This window comes from Eurosta solidaginis, chromosome 2 (assembly GCF_040869045.1).
Source record: "Eurosta solidaginis isolate ZX-2024a chromosome 2, ASM4086904v1, whole genome shotgun sequence".
Taxonomy (NCBI): Eukaryota; Metazoa; Arthropoda; class Insecta; order Diptera; family Tephritidae; genus Eurosta; species Eurosta solidaginis.
This window is the reverse complement of record NC_090320.1, coordinates 46,238,619-46,252,809: the sequence shown is the minus strand read 5'-3', so window position 1 is coordinate 46,252,809 and position 14,191 is coordinate 46,238,619. Positions and strand designations below refer to the sequence as shown.

Below are 14,191 nucleotides of genomic sequence, written 5' to 3'. Positions count from 1 at the left end.
CTTTCTTTCAGATTCCACCATACACTCCTTTTATATCACAATCTGCGTGCTGCTGTAGCTTTGTTTTTGTTTTCTATACATACAATAGAATTAGCACGTGCATTGCTGCCTTTACCGGCACAGCAACAACAACAATCCACAACAGATGACGAATCCATAATAAACAATTTTGCGCTTCTTATAACTGGCAATGATTTATTGTGGAATGCTTTGGCGGGACTCTGTCTCACGCTCATACTAATGTGGTACCATCGAGTGGTGGAGGTGAAAAAGTCTACTAGTGAGTATTTTAATAACGAAAAATAGAAAAAGATAACGGTATCATTCTAATACTATGTAATGTTTTTTAGATTACCTCTACTTTACATGTATAATCGAAGTATTTATTAGTTGTGTACGTATTTATGAGCTCGCTGAAGTTTTCTACTTTCAAAGTATTTACGAAATGGAAGCTTGTCTGCAAACAATGTCGGCTATAGCACTGCTGGTCATTGCGGCGATCGATGCATGTACGATATATAGAGAGGTGAGGAATTGTTTCCAGTATATAATTACAGATTTGGTTCAAGAAGCAATGTGCCGTATTTTTCAGCAAAGCTGTCTAATTTTGTAAACAAAATTGATTTAATTTAGTTTTATGCTATTTTTATTTATTTTATTTAGTTCTTTTAATGTATTTTACTTCTATTTATTTATATTTCTTTTGTTTTATATTATTTTGTTTTGTTCTATATTATTTTTGTTTCCTTTATTTTTTATTTTTGTTTTCTTTTATTAAATTTTATTTCATTTTATTTAGATTTTTTTTTTATTTTTTTTAAATTTTATTTTATGTTATTTTGTTTTGTTTTATTTTTTATTGTTTTATTTTATTATATTTTAGTTTATTTTATTTTTATTTATTTTATTTTATTTAATTTTATTTTATCTTATTTTGTTTGGTTTTATTAACTTTTATATCTTTTATTTTGTTCCTTTATTTTATTTTATTTTCTTTTATTTTATTTAACTTTTATTTATTATTTTTTTTTTTAAATTTTATTTTATATTAGTATTGTGTTGTTTTCCTTATATTGTTTTATTTTCTTTTATTTAATTTAATGTTATTTTATTTTATTATATTTTTGGTCCTTTATTATCTTTATTTTAATTTTATTTTATTTTATATTATTTTACTTTTATTTATTTTATTTTGTTCCTTTATTTTATTTTATTTTCTTTTATTTTGTTTTATTTTATTTTATTTTTATTTATACTATTTTGTTCTTTTATTTTATTTAATGTTGTTTCGTTTTGTGTTATTTGATTTTTATTTCTTTTATTTTATATTATTTTGTTTTCTTTTGTTCTGTTATATTATGTTATTTTTTTTGTTCATTTTGATTTTGTTTTTATTTTTTTATTTTCTTTTATTTAATTTAATTTTATTTAATTTATATAGTTTTGGTTTTTTAATCATTTTACTTTATTTTGTTTTGTTTTATTTTATTTCTATTGCTTTTATTTTATTTTGATTTATTGTTATTGCTTTTATTTTATTGTATTTTATTTTTATTTAAATATTTTGTTCTTATGTTTTATTTTATATTTATTTATTTTTATTTCTTTTTTAAATAAATTTTTATTTGGTTTTTTATTAAATTTGATTTTTATTTCTTTTATTTTATATACGTTTATTTTGCTCTTTCATTTTACTTTACCTTGGTTTATTTGATTTAATTAAATTAAATTTAACTTTATTTTATTTTTCTTTACTTTTTATTTAAATTTTTTATTTCTTTTTTGTTGTGCTTTATCTTATTCTATCTAACTCAATTACAATTTTATTTTATTTTATAATATTTAACTCAATTTAGTTTTTATTTAATTTAATTTAATTCTAATTTTATTTATATTTTTTTATCTTACTTTTCTTTGATTTTTTTATATTATTTAATTAATTTTTTTTAAATTTAGTTTTATTTTATTTTCTTTTATTTTTATTTATTTTATTTTGTTCTTTTTTATGTTAATTTGTGTTATTTTGCTTTATTTAATTTAATTCAATTAAATTAAATTTAACTTTATTCAAATTAAATTTATATTATTTAAATTTATTTTATTAAATTTTTTAATTTTTAACTTTAGCGTTTTCGCCCAGATTATTTGGAGAACTATGAGAAAATAGGCTACAAACACACATTGGCAACATTTTATTCGAAAGCTTGCTTTTGGTGGCTAACACCGCTTCTATGGCTGGGCTACAAGGAGCCGTTGGAAGTGGAAGATTTGGGCCAAATGCGTTTGGAAGATAGTGCGCGTGCGCATTACGATCAATTTCTGTTGATATATAAAACAGCAAAAGTGGTAAGTACCAAGTACTTGTGACGTTCGATGTGTAAACATAGAGGTATGCGTCTGGACCAATAATGTTTTAAACTTAACTAGAGCTTGCTCGGGGGTTGAAGTTTAACCACAACTTCAGCAGAAACAAATAATTTCGGTATTTTTAGGCATCGCCTTCGTATTCGTAACAACCGATACCGATAAGTTTTTGTTTTATTAACGGCTCGATAGCGAATGTTGTCGTGCAGTTACTGGTTTGTTATCGCCTGGTCATCGGCGACAATTTAACCGCGAAAATGCTCTACAACTAAGAGAATCTTAGGTGTGAAAATCAACCGATTACGGGCACGCTAGGATATTAGATGACATGACAAGGGGACGATTAGACGGTATGTGACATATGCCTTAAGGCAGCAATAGCAGGAAGGCCTAGGCAGTGGTAGGGGCATAACAATCTACACTGACGGCTCGAAAATGTAAAACAGAACTGGAGATGGAATGTATTCATAGAATTTGCAGGTAAATCAATCGCGCGAATTCCTGAATCATGTAGAGTCTTTCAGGTGAAGGTCTATGCCAAAGAGAGAGCCGCAAGACTGCACATAAATGTAACGATCCTTGTCGACAGCTAGACCGCGTTAAGGTATTAGAATCCAATGTGATAAAGTCCAGTATCGTGGAGAGGTGTCGAGCCTCGCTGGCGTGCATAAGGCACCTATATAATTCCTTTTGCTGGGTGCCGGGCACAGCGATATTGAAATGAAGTTGCCGATGAGATGGCCAAGATATGCTCCAAAATGGACATAAGTGAAGCGGACAGCTTCATACTATCACCGCTGGGTTATACGCTGGATAACCGGGATGATTGCTAGGTCTCAAGGTCATCATGGCCATGCTCGGATAGGATAGGAACTAGTTTCCTTCCCAATCTGAACATATGTGCAGTTAGAGTGCTAAAGAGTATCATGTTGTTGTTGGTTCCATGAGGAACTTGGTGTTGCCAGAGCCTCGCCTGCTAAACATGTGTATGATACGTTCATATTTGTAACAGAATTTCCCTCGCGTAGGTGAGATTGACAATTGGGTTGCGGAAGCTTTGAAGCTATACAGCTTTGTATTGCGCTTATCAACCCCTTGAATCCCAGGTCAATGCGCTATTACACCAATGTTCCGACGGTGGCGCATACCAACAAATTCCCTCTGCACAAGCCGGCGGGATGAGGAGAAAGAGAAGTATATTCATCACTTTATCTGTCGATGTCCAGGACTGCAAAAAAGACGACTGAGATTTCTGGTCGCACGGTTTTTCGACAGTATGGAAGAGGTTAGGAAGGTGGATTTTCATCTCCTACTTATGTTCATCAGATAGAACAAGAGGTTCGTTGAGAACCGCTAGAACGAATGTGCCGCCACGTGAGGGCGCTCACAATGGACAAAGGCCTCCGACTGGAAGTGTGGGAAAGTACCACGCAAGTGGTCTTAACCAAACCTACATTCTGGTATGGAGGACCGTTAGCAAAGATCTTTACACATAAAAAAGATGAAGAAGTTTAAATAATAAAAGTGTTCAACATAGGTTCGTTGATAGAATATAATTGAATTCTTTATTCTCAAAGTACTTTCTTTTATACAAAATATTCCGCTATTACTAATACCTATCTACACTAATACTTACAAACTAGATGTACATAGATTCATAATACATAAATGCCAGTCAGCATATTATAATGACCCATTTATGTACATATGTATATAGTTCGACAGTAAATCTGACCAATAGACAAATATGTCGATCAGCCTGACTGATCGATAAGTGTGTTGTTTAATGTGACGGATTGACAAATGTAAACAAATATGTGTCGTGTGTGTCGGTATGCACATATGATGTTGAACTCCTGCTGAGTTCAAGAAATTATGTGGATCAGTATAACTGGACTACTTGTGTGGTCTATTTGTGTGTATGTATATTGTACCATCAAATGAATTGAAAGTGAAACGCATTTCAAGTAACGCTACAAAGACAACAAATTTAGGAAACATAAAATTTGGTTTGTAATCTTATTTTTGAATGGGAAACACATTTTTTAAAAGTAACTAAATTTAAAGCCTTGACATCCAAACCTTTCTCTAATTGTGAATGAGCCAGGTTAGGTTAGGTTGAACTGGCCGGTCCATGAGGTCCTCACATACACTGATTGAGTCCGTAGTGTTACCAGATGAGAGTATGTTTTAACGACCAAGCTGAAAAACCCTACCAAAACCAGGACCTATGTTATAAAAAAACTCCGTCCTTTTGGCAAATACTAGAAGCTTCCTAGGACTTAAGCCACTTGCTGCTTCTAGATCTGACAGCTGTATCACTCCTAATAGCTGGAGTTTTAGCCTGGCAAGTGCAGGGCACGAACACAGAACGTGCTCGATCGTTTCCTCCTCCAACCCGCACTTCCTACATTTACTATCACTGACCACGCCTAATTTACAGGCATGTTACGCAAGAAGGCAGTGTCCAGTCAGAATACCCGTCATGAGTCTACAGTCCTCTCTTTTTAACTTTGTTAGTCTAAGGTTGTAAGACCTACACATAATCTTCGACACTTTACAGCCCCGCGCATGAACCCACGCCTTTCCCGCTTGGTCGATCATGTGCTCCTCTCGTCTTCGCTTAATCTCGCCCAGTCTAATTGGGACGTCTACGGGGAAAGCTTCAAGGGATGCATTCTTTTTAGCTAGTTCATCCGCTTTTTCATTCCCATCTATTCCCATATGCCCTGGGACCCAACATAGATGTCCCGATTCTCTCCAGAGACTGCATACACTCTAACACGCATTTTGATGCTGTGCTATGCGAGATTATTGCCTTAATTGCAGCTTGACTGCCAATATAAAAGTTAACACGGTGAATGAGCTAAGAAATTTTTATTTTTATTGCAGAAAAAGGGCGATCGCCCACCATCGCTGTGGCTTTGCTATTTGCGTAGCAGCTGGCGAATGTTTGCGTTGGGCGGACTGTTAAAGCTGTGCGGTGATTTATGCGCATTGATTGGTCCACTTGCCATACAACAAATTGTACAATATATTGAGAATATGTATAATACAACTAACACAAATTGGATGCATTCCAACAACAACAACAATACGCTAACAAACAATAAAAACGCATCACGTAGCGCTCGAGCGAGTTTGGTAAATCGCAGCTATAATAGTGTTGAAATAGCTAGCAATAGATCAATTACACCGGGGGGAATGCAAAATCTCTATAATGACCACAGATATAACAACAACAACAACAAAAACAATAGTATTAGTAATAGCAGATTTGGTAATGACAGCAGTCGCATTAGTTTACAAACATTACCAGTAACAACAACAAATTGGTTAACAAATGCCTTGGCAGGCGTTTTCGCCAACAACAACAAAGTGAATAATTGGAATAACAACAACAACGCCACCAATCCCTATACGCACATCACCAGTAGTACATCAATTGTTGAGAACGTGATGCTAACAGCAGCATCGGCGTCCAGTCGTTTAAGCGCCAACCTCAACAGCATCATAGACACAACCACAAATGATAACAATCAAATGTTGAATATCAACAACAACAACATCACCAACAACAACAACAATATTTACAATGGCATTGAAGTGCAAATTTACTATCCATGTTGGTTAGATTTAGTATCGAATGGTTGGGCTATTGCTTGGTTAGTGTTGTTGGCCGCTTTGGCACAAGGTACATTCTCACAAGCTTCCACACACATACTCAATATGACAGGCATACGTATAAAGACATCGCTGCAAGGCTTAATCTATCGCAAAACATTGTTGCTCAATTCGAGTGTTGGACAACCAGCTGGCAGCGGGGGTATTGGCAACAGTAATGGTGTACATAATGAAGGATCTGTTGGTGTTGTTGATGCAACGAAAGGAAATCATTTGAAAACGGATGCTAATGGAGTTAATAGTTCTGCTGTTGGTGGTGTAGGAAAAGCAGGTGAGCAGGACAATGACGCTAAAGCAGACTATGTTGATGCTAGTGGGAAAAAAGGAATGCCGGAAGAAAATGTTAGCGGTAAGTTGTGAGTTAGATGTGTCTTGAATACTGTTAATTAAAATAGATGCAATTTTGGGGGCCTCAGGAGATCTTAGATAGAGAGATTTACTGAGCTCACCCAAATACTTTATTCGAAGAAATTCAGCCGTCAACTTTTTTGCCTTTGCAGTTGCATGTGACGTATGCATTTGAGCTACAGACCGAGGATCTAAACCATACGCTTGGGTCCTGTGATATTAAAAGCTTGAGAAAAATAAAACAGTTGTTTGATTCGTGGATCATGAACATCGATAACAGAATACGAGATGGCTTTTGGAATGTTCGAAAGAAAAGTTCCTCGGAAGATTTTTAGTCTTGTCCATGATGCCGATGGCGAGTATCGTATTTCAATCGACATCACCGTTTGAAAGCAGAAGAAGGGGCAGAACCCCACTGTGTTGCAATAGGCAGCGAATGTAGGGTCCTGCATGAGTACCTGCCGACGTCGGCCTAACCTCACGGATGCACAATAGCATATGAGTCAAAGAAAAGTTTGACCGTCCTACAAGGCTCGCTTACCTTGGTTCCAATCGATGATGTGAGTGGGCACCCTATACCCTTGCTGGGGTTGGAGGCCAATCTAATACCTCTTCCATTGTATGGGTCATGACGTCCGATTGCAATGCATCTCCACATTCGAGTTAAAAACACTTCCACATTTGAATATTAACCATACTCCCAAAGGGCCTACCTCAATGGGCAGAAACGTAGCAAGTTCCATGGGCTGCCTGTCTGCCTCCCGTGGGACTATTTTTAGAGTCTTGGTCTGACTTTCGCATCCGACGCTACTACCGGTTGAGTATTCACCTACTCCGGAACGGCTGAGGTGGGGTTAGAACCCTCCGTACATTTGCGAACACACACACATTACTCCCCATGATCACCAATGGTGAGACACCGTCTCCTCCGTCTAAACCCCTCCAAAGCATAGCTTCTAAGCGAAACAGGACTAGTGGAGACCGCTCCACTTGTATCTACCCTTTCCCCTTCCATAGCTATAACCCAGCTGTTGATGGCCCTGATCTCCGAGTACTATGGACATTCACACATCACATGCAACCAGTCCTCCTGCAACACACCCCTCCGTTTCTCTCAAGTTCCTTTAATGCAAGAATGCATTAAGAGGACCGTGATCTGTTAGCAGAAAAACCCAGACTCAGTTTAAATCTGAATTCCACATTTCAATTTCGTTAAAAAATATCGACGAAAATATAGTCTAAAGTGCCGCCAACCACGCCTACGCTGGCAAAATAAATAAAACAGAGAAGTCGACTGTTAGCAGAAGCGAACTTTGCTGGTCGGTAGCTGGAGGGCCCCCTTGAAATTTACCCATGCCCACAAATCAGCTGCGGGGGAAGGGAGGCTGATTTGTTCACCAACATATCGCTGCTCTGCTATGAACCGGCTTGGTGCAGATGCAAGCCCTTATTTCTTTGCACATATTTTGAAACAAGAGCTAAAATGGATTGGGCTGGCGAGAACTACATAATAGGCGGAAGATTGCTACCTAACCTGCTTGTGCCTTAATCGAAAAGCTCGGCAGTCTTACTCGAGAGATTCTGCTTAGCATCTTATCGGCCTATGTGTGTAAGCATTTTTATTTTATTTTTATACCTTTCATGAAAATAAGATGGCATATTAAGTTTGGCCAGAATCTCAAAGTTGTAAGACCTTAAAGAAAAAGAGCTATGCCCAACAATGAGAATACCGAATGATCAGAATGATGAGCTGAGTTGATACAGCCATGTTCGCCTTACTGTATGCTTGCTTGAATGCAAATTAATTCCTCAATTTTCGAGATATCTTCACGAAATGTGGTGAACCGGATCGGACCACTAAGGCATACGATATATTCTTCCATACAACTGGTTTTTGAGATGAGGGGGTTTTTGTTATATCTTCCCCGTTTTAAATGCTAGAAGCTTTAAATTTTACCAAATTCATACGAATGTGTATGGCATTTATTGTTGTCTGAAAAGATGAAAGTAGAGAATGGTCGTATATATAGTAATATGGAATACAACTGATTGTTCAGATAAGAGGGTGCCCGTTATTTCTTCCTCATTTTATCAGCTAAAAGCTTGAAATTTCACCAGTTGCTTATGTATATGGCGCACATTGTATGTAGCCTGAAGAAATCGTCATAATCAAAGTCAAGGTAAGCGCTTTATTTTATAGCTTCAGAGCTTCCGCAACCCAATTGACAACCTTACCTACGCGAGGGGAATCATGTTACAAATATGAATGTATCATACGGATATTACGCGGGCGAGGCTCTGGCGACCCCAAGTTTCTTTTGGAACTAAGGGTTAGGGTGGTGGGCATCATGGCCAAGAAGGTTTATTATTGTCATATTAATGGTTCCCGAAATGGTGGGGCTAGTTACTTAATGGTGCTTGTTACCAGAACGTACGGGATTTATATCCGGCAAAGGATCATCAACATCGATAGCACTGCCCAAAACTTTCGAGAAGTGTCTTTAACGTTAATAGAAGAACTACAACAACAAACTTATATACAAAATATATCCCATACAACCTATTGTTTAGATAAGGGGTATATCGTCGTCAAAGCTTTCTCAACAACAGTGAAACTTTGGGTTAGGATAAATGATCAATTTATCCTCTACATATTAATATATACCTTATACAAAAGATTATTCAGATAATACGAATTTTTGAAATTTGTTAAGATTACAGTTAAGCTCCGTTCATGAGAGGCCCCTTTACTAGTTTTGATTGCACTTTATGTGATTTATATTAGCTAACACAAGTTTAATTAATTTTTTCAGGCTTAAGTGATGTGGGCGCTATAACAAACCTTATGTCAGAGGATGCATTGAATGTGATGTCATTCTTTTGGATAGCACACTATGTATGGGCGATACCATTAAAGGTAAATATATTTAAATAAATGTACATTTGTGGCTATTTTTGTTGTTGTTGTAACAGTCTTCACTTTTTTCCAAAATCGGTAAATGACCACACCCACTTTTATATAAAAGATTTTTAAAAGGGTCGCGGACGAATAAAATAAACTATATCTTTGCAAAAAATAGCTTTATATCAAAGGTGTTTCATTTCTCAAGTGGAGTTATAACAAGAAAAAACAAAAAATTTTAATTTTTGAAAATGGGCGTGGCACCACCCCTTTTTGACCAAGCAATTTGCGATGTTTCGGGAGCCATAACCCGAAGAAAAATTAAGGGATCGTAATAAGATTTGGTGCACATAGTTTCCTTGTAGCAGGAAATATTGCTAGTAAAACTGGACGGGGTCGTTTGAATACCGCGCTCACTTTTATAAAAAAATGATGATTAAAAGGGTCATGGACTAGAATAATAAGCTATATCTTAGCCAAAGATAGTTTTGTATCAATGGTATTTCACTTAACAAATTTTATTAAACAAGGAAATTGGGATACATTTTTTTTAATAGGCGTTGCCACGCCCCTATATCGATCAAGCATTACATAATATTTCTTGAGCATAAAAAAAAAATCCCTTGTTACAAAATTCGAAAAGGTAATTTATCTGAAATGAACTGAACAATTGAAACTCACGCTGAGTATATAATGTGCCATTACACCCGAACTTAGATACCCTTACTTGTTTTTATATCATATATACACGAGCCGTGCGCATCTTATCTTGCGCAACCAATATAAAAGTCTCTTATCAAATATTAACAGAAATCAGCTGGTCTGTCAATCAATTAAAAACCAAGGTGATTACATCTCGCGTATGGAGCAACTGTCGGTAATGCAGTGCAAATATTCACAATAGTGCCATAGTAAAAATAGATGTCTTTGTGTGCTCACAATCGTTTTTTTTAACAAATTATTTTAATGAAATATAGCTAAACAAAAGCACTACGACCAAAACTGGCTAAAGCTCGGTAATAGCCCGAATCTCCATCTTTACAACCAAAACTTTATTTATAGATTTGGATTCCAAATAAGAGCGAAAAAGGGACCCGTACATAAAAACAGCAATTAGAAATAATATATATGATTGGTATCACTCCTGATAGATAAATCTCAGAATAAGGTAACAAGAGTACACCAAACTTCTTATAATAACGCCTTATTTTGAGCTCGTTTACGCTGCAAATAAGCTTTATCCCTAAGTTAAACCAAAAAATAAATATTACCTAAACTTAAAGGATACATGGTAAACACAACCCAGCTCTAATCGAAACATTTTCGTAATATTTTTAAGGAAACTGGTTTTCTATTTTTATTTTTCTTATGGCATACTATTCTTTATGCTACCTGGTGCGTAAACCTTATAAACAGGTTATTGTACTCGATATATTTATAAGGCCATATGTAAGACTGATTTTTAGTGGATTATAAGCCTTATAGAAAAGGTCCTAACACGACAAGCAGTAGCTTATAATAGGGCATAATGTAAGTGTTATTTGATTTGGTCTTTATCATAAGGTGGTTACATTTTTTCTAATGGATTATAATAACATTTTAAGTAAGCCTTATTTTATATAGGCTATAAGCCTTATACATAACGTAATCTCTCAGATAATCCTTATGTTTGATGACATTAGTACAGAAAAATAAGCAGTAATATAAGTAATAGGCCATACAAATAATATTCCTTATAGAATTAACGCCTGATACCATAAGCCCTTGCGTCATACGAAATAAGCCTTACATAGGGTTCAAAATATTTGCTGGGTAATAAATTGATACTGTGTATGTATGCGTAAAGCCATCCACACATGTCCCTGCAAAAAATCGTGCGATTAATCCCTAAGGAGAACGGTCTGCGATTGATCTCTTTTGTCCCGCATTGGGGTATAATTGATCCCCTCTAGTCCCTTTTGGGTATATTTGGCATTAGTCAGTTTGAAATCTATGTATCCAATTAAAAAAAAAATAGCAGCGAAATTAATAAAATATAAAGATTAAATGTGATTGAATAGCATTATCGAAGAAAAATGCGGAGCTCTGTACCGAACCACCTAAAATACTACGACAATATGGTAATACTTGTTTTGTTTTTATTATTCTAGCAAAAAATTAAGAATATTGTATTAGAGTTTAAAAAATTTTAAAATCCGTAAGAAATTCCATACGGGTAGAAATAGGATATGTCAGACAGTACCCAGAGGCGTACAAAAGATACGTTTGTGACTGTGGCTGTAGAGGTACGAAGATAATATGTACGACACTACCCGTATGGATACGAAAAGCGTCTGTCGGACACTTCCCATAGAGGTACAAAGATGGAGTGTCGAACAGTACAGAAAAGATCTGTAGACAGTACCCGTAGAGGTACAAACACGGCGTGTCGAACCGTACCAAAGGGGCACTAAGAGGATGTGTCGAACATTACAAAAGGGATCTGTCCGACAGTACCCGTAGAGGTATAAAGAATAGCAGTCCGACACTACCGGTTCAGGCATAATCAGGTACAATTGGTCCCTTCATAGTACAAACTGAAACAAAAGGAACCACTCCAAACCATTTAAAGAGATCAGAACTGGCTATAGTCGCATACTCCTTTGCGACTCATACCGGATTCATCCTAGACTAGTCGAATTTATTTAGGAGTGTTATTTGTTGCAATAATAACGTATGAAAATATTCTTGTGCTACTTAATATTCGTTATCTACGAATACGAAAATTTTGTGTGCTGCAATGCTCCAGTAATTCTCTTTATCCATATAATTCTTTAACTCGAGAATTTCTTCTTTGAGAAACTCCATTCAATGCAATGCTTTTATATTGTAACGAACTTTGGGAAATCCTTGTTATTATACGCTTTCTGCAAACGCTCGAATCGCCAAATTGTTGAATAAATAACTCCAATCTTCAGTAACGCAAAACGGTCTTTATTAGACTAACTTCAGAGTACTTCACAAAACCACTTATACTTCACAACTAATTGCGTGTTTAAATCGAACTGATTCGTTATTACTCAGCTTGCGCTGCTTTTATACTCTCGGTTTCCTCGTTAACCCATTTCTCCTAAAGTCTAGTAATTTCCCGAACAGTTGTAGCTCTTTCTTGGTTAGTTAACAGCTATACAAGTACATGTATATTTGTAGTTTATAGCCATATGCGTCTGTATGTGTGAGTAACTATTTTGGCTGTTGAATACATCTGTGTGTGTGAGATAGCTCTTCGTCGCCTTCTACATAAGTGTTGCTAGCTTTAATATGTACACGTACATAAGAGTGGCTGGTTCATGTTTTTGTTGTTGCGTGATTATTTACTAACAGGTTAGTAATGCTAATATTCGTCACAATACATTGACTTCTTTTAAATTTTTGTTATTGCTTAAGTGTATGTATATAAATGCTTTGGATTCTTTGGCTTTTGAAAATAATTTTATAATTAAATAAAACTTTATTTTAGAAAAATATCTCAAAAATATGCTTATAGTTTCATCATCATCATCATTAATTGGCGTTTAACCGCTGTTTCGTAACATCACTGTTTCGCGTTAACTGACTCCGATTGGGAGCACCAAAGGAGGGTTTCCTCTACCTGCCTCTCACCTCAATGGAGGTCTCCCCTTCATCTGTCGTCCCTAACTGGGCTTTCGACTAGCCGGATTTAGCCAGCGCAGCCTTTGGGTCTGCGTTAAGCTAATACAGCTCATCATTATACCTCCTTCGATACTCGGCCTCACGGACAGGACCATTAATATACCGGAGAATTTTTCTCTCGAACACTCCAACCTATCATCTTATATCTCATCTTCTCTAGACACCGTCCATGATTCCAAGCCATACATCATTATGAGCAACTTTTAGAGCGAGATTCTTGTTAGTCGAGAGTGGACTTGTAGGCAAGATTTATTATCCGTTCGATAGCTAAGCTGACATTGTTTTTGCTCTTAATGCTTGTTCCCCTCTAGACGAAATTCTTCACTGTATCAATTTTATAAGCGTCACCAGTGAGGTGGCTGCCGCGAATGCGCCAATTTATTCTTGTATGAGAGCAAGTACTTCTTCTTGTCCTCAATTACTGCAAGACTTGCACTTTTTGTTTCCTTATCTAGTCCAAAAAAGACAAAACTCATAGAGCATCATCAGCATACGCCTGTAATTGTACGCTCTTATAATAGATTGTTTCATCGCGGTTTGGTTCTGCTGCTAGAATTATCGTCCCCAGAATTGTGTTAAAGAAATGCACGAAAGGGAGTCGCCTTGCCTGAAGCCTCGTTTGAGCTCGAATGGCTCGAAGAATTCCTTTCCCATCCTTACAAAGCTAATGGTGTTGCTCTATGTCATTTGGCAGTGTCTTGTGAACTTTGAAGGGAACTTGAATTCAGACATATCAGCATATAAGTTACTTCTTTTTGCGCTGTAAAAGGCTACGAAAAGATCGTGAGAGTCGATTCTCTTATCGTGAGTGTTCTCCAAGATCTGGCGCCTCGTGAAAATCTGGTCGATAGTAGACTTACCAGTTCTGCAGCCACACTGATTGGGTGCAAAAAGTTTGTTGACTATGGGCATCAGTATTTCGCACAGTACGCTTGATAGAATCTTACACGCGATATTAAGCAGGCTGATTCCGCCGTGTTTGGCGCGATTGGCGGGCTCGCTTTTCTGGTGGATTGCGCAGAGTACACTTAAGATCAAACTTGGAACCATGCGCTCATCCAAATATTTTGCATATGAGTTGATGCATGCTCTCTACTAACACTTGTTCTTGTTGTTGTATCGATGTTGATGATCCTTATATACAGCTCTGGCAACCCCTTGGGAGGTTTGCGCTACACAACCCCTTGAATCAATTTTGTA

At 36.3% G+C, this 14,191-nt stretch overlaps 1 protein-coding gene across 4 annotated transcripts in view; it reads left to right on the top strand.

The window, feature by feature from the left end:
- Sur (Sulfonylurea receptor) overlaps positions 1 to 14,191 on the top strand; it is a 129,923-nt gene that overhangs the window by 41,685 nt on the left and 74,047 nt on the right. For all 4 annotated transcript variants that reach the window (XM_067765199.1, XM_067765201.1, XM_067765200.1 and 1 more), the window contains 5 exons: positions 12 to 280; positions 351 to 526; positions 2,128 to 2,346; positions 5,257 to 6,397; positions 9,210 to 9,313. In XM_067765199.1, coding sequence (XP_067621300.1) covers positions 12 to 280; positions 351 to 526; positions 2,128 to 2,346; positions 5,257 to 6,397; positions 9,210 to 9,313 — 1,909 coding nt within the window. The remainder of the gene's footprint in view (positions 1 to 11; positions 281 to 350; positions 527 to 2,127; positions 2,347 to 5,256; positions 6,398 to 9,209; positions 9,314 to 14,191) is intronic.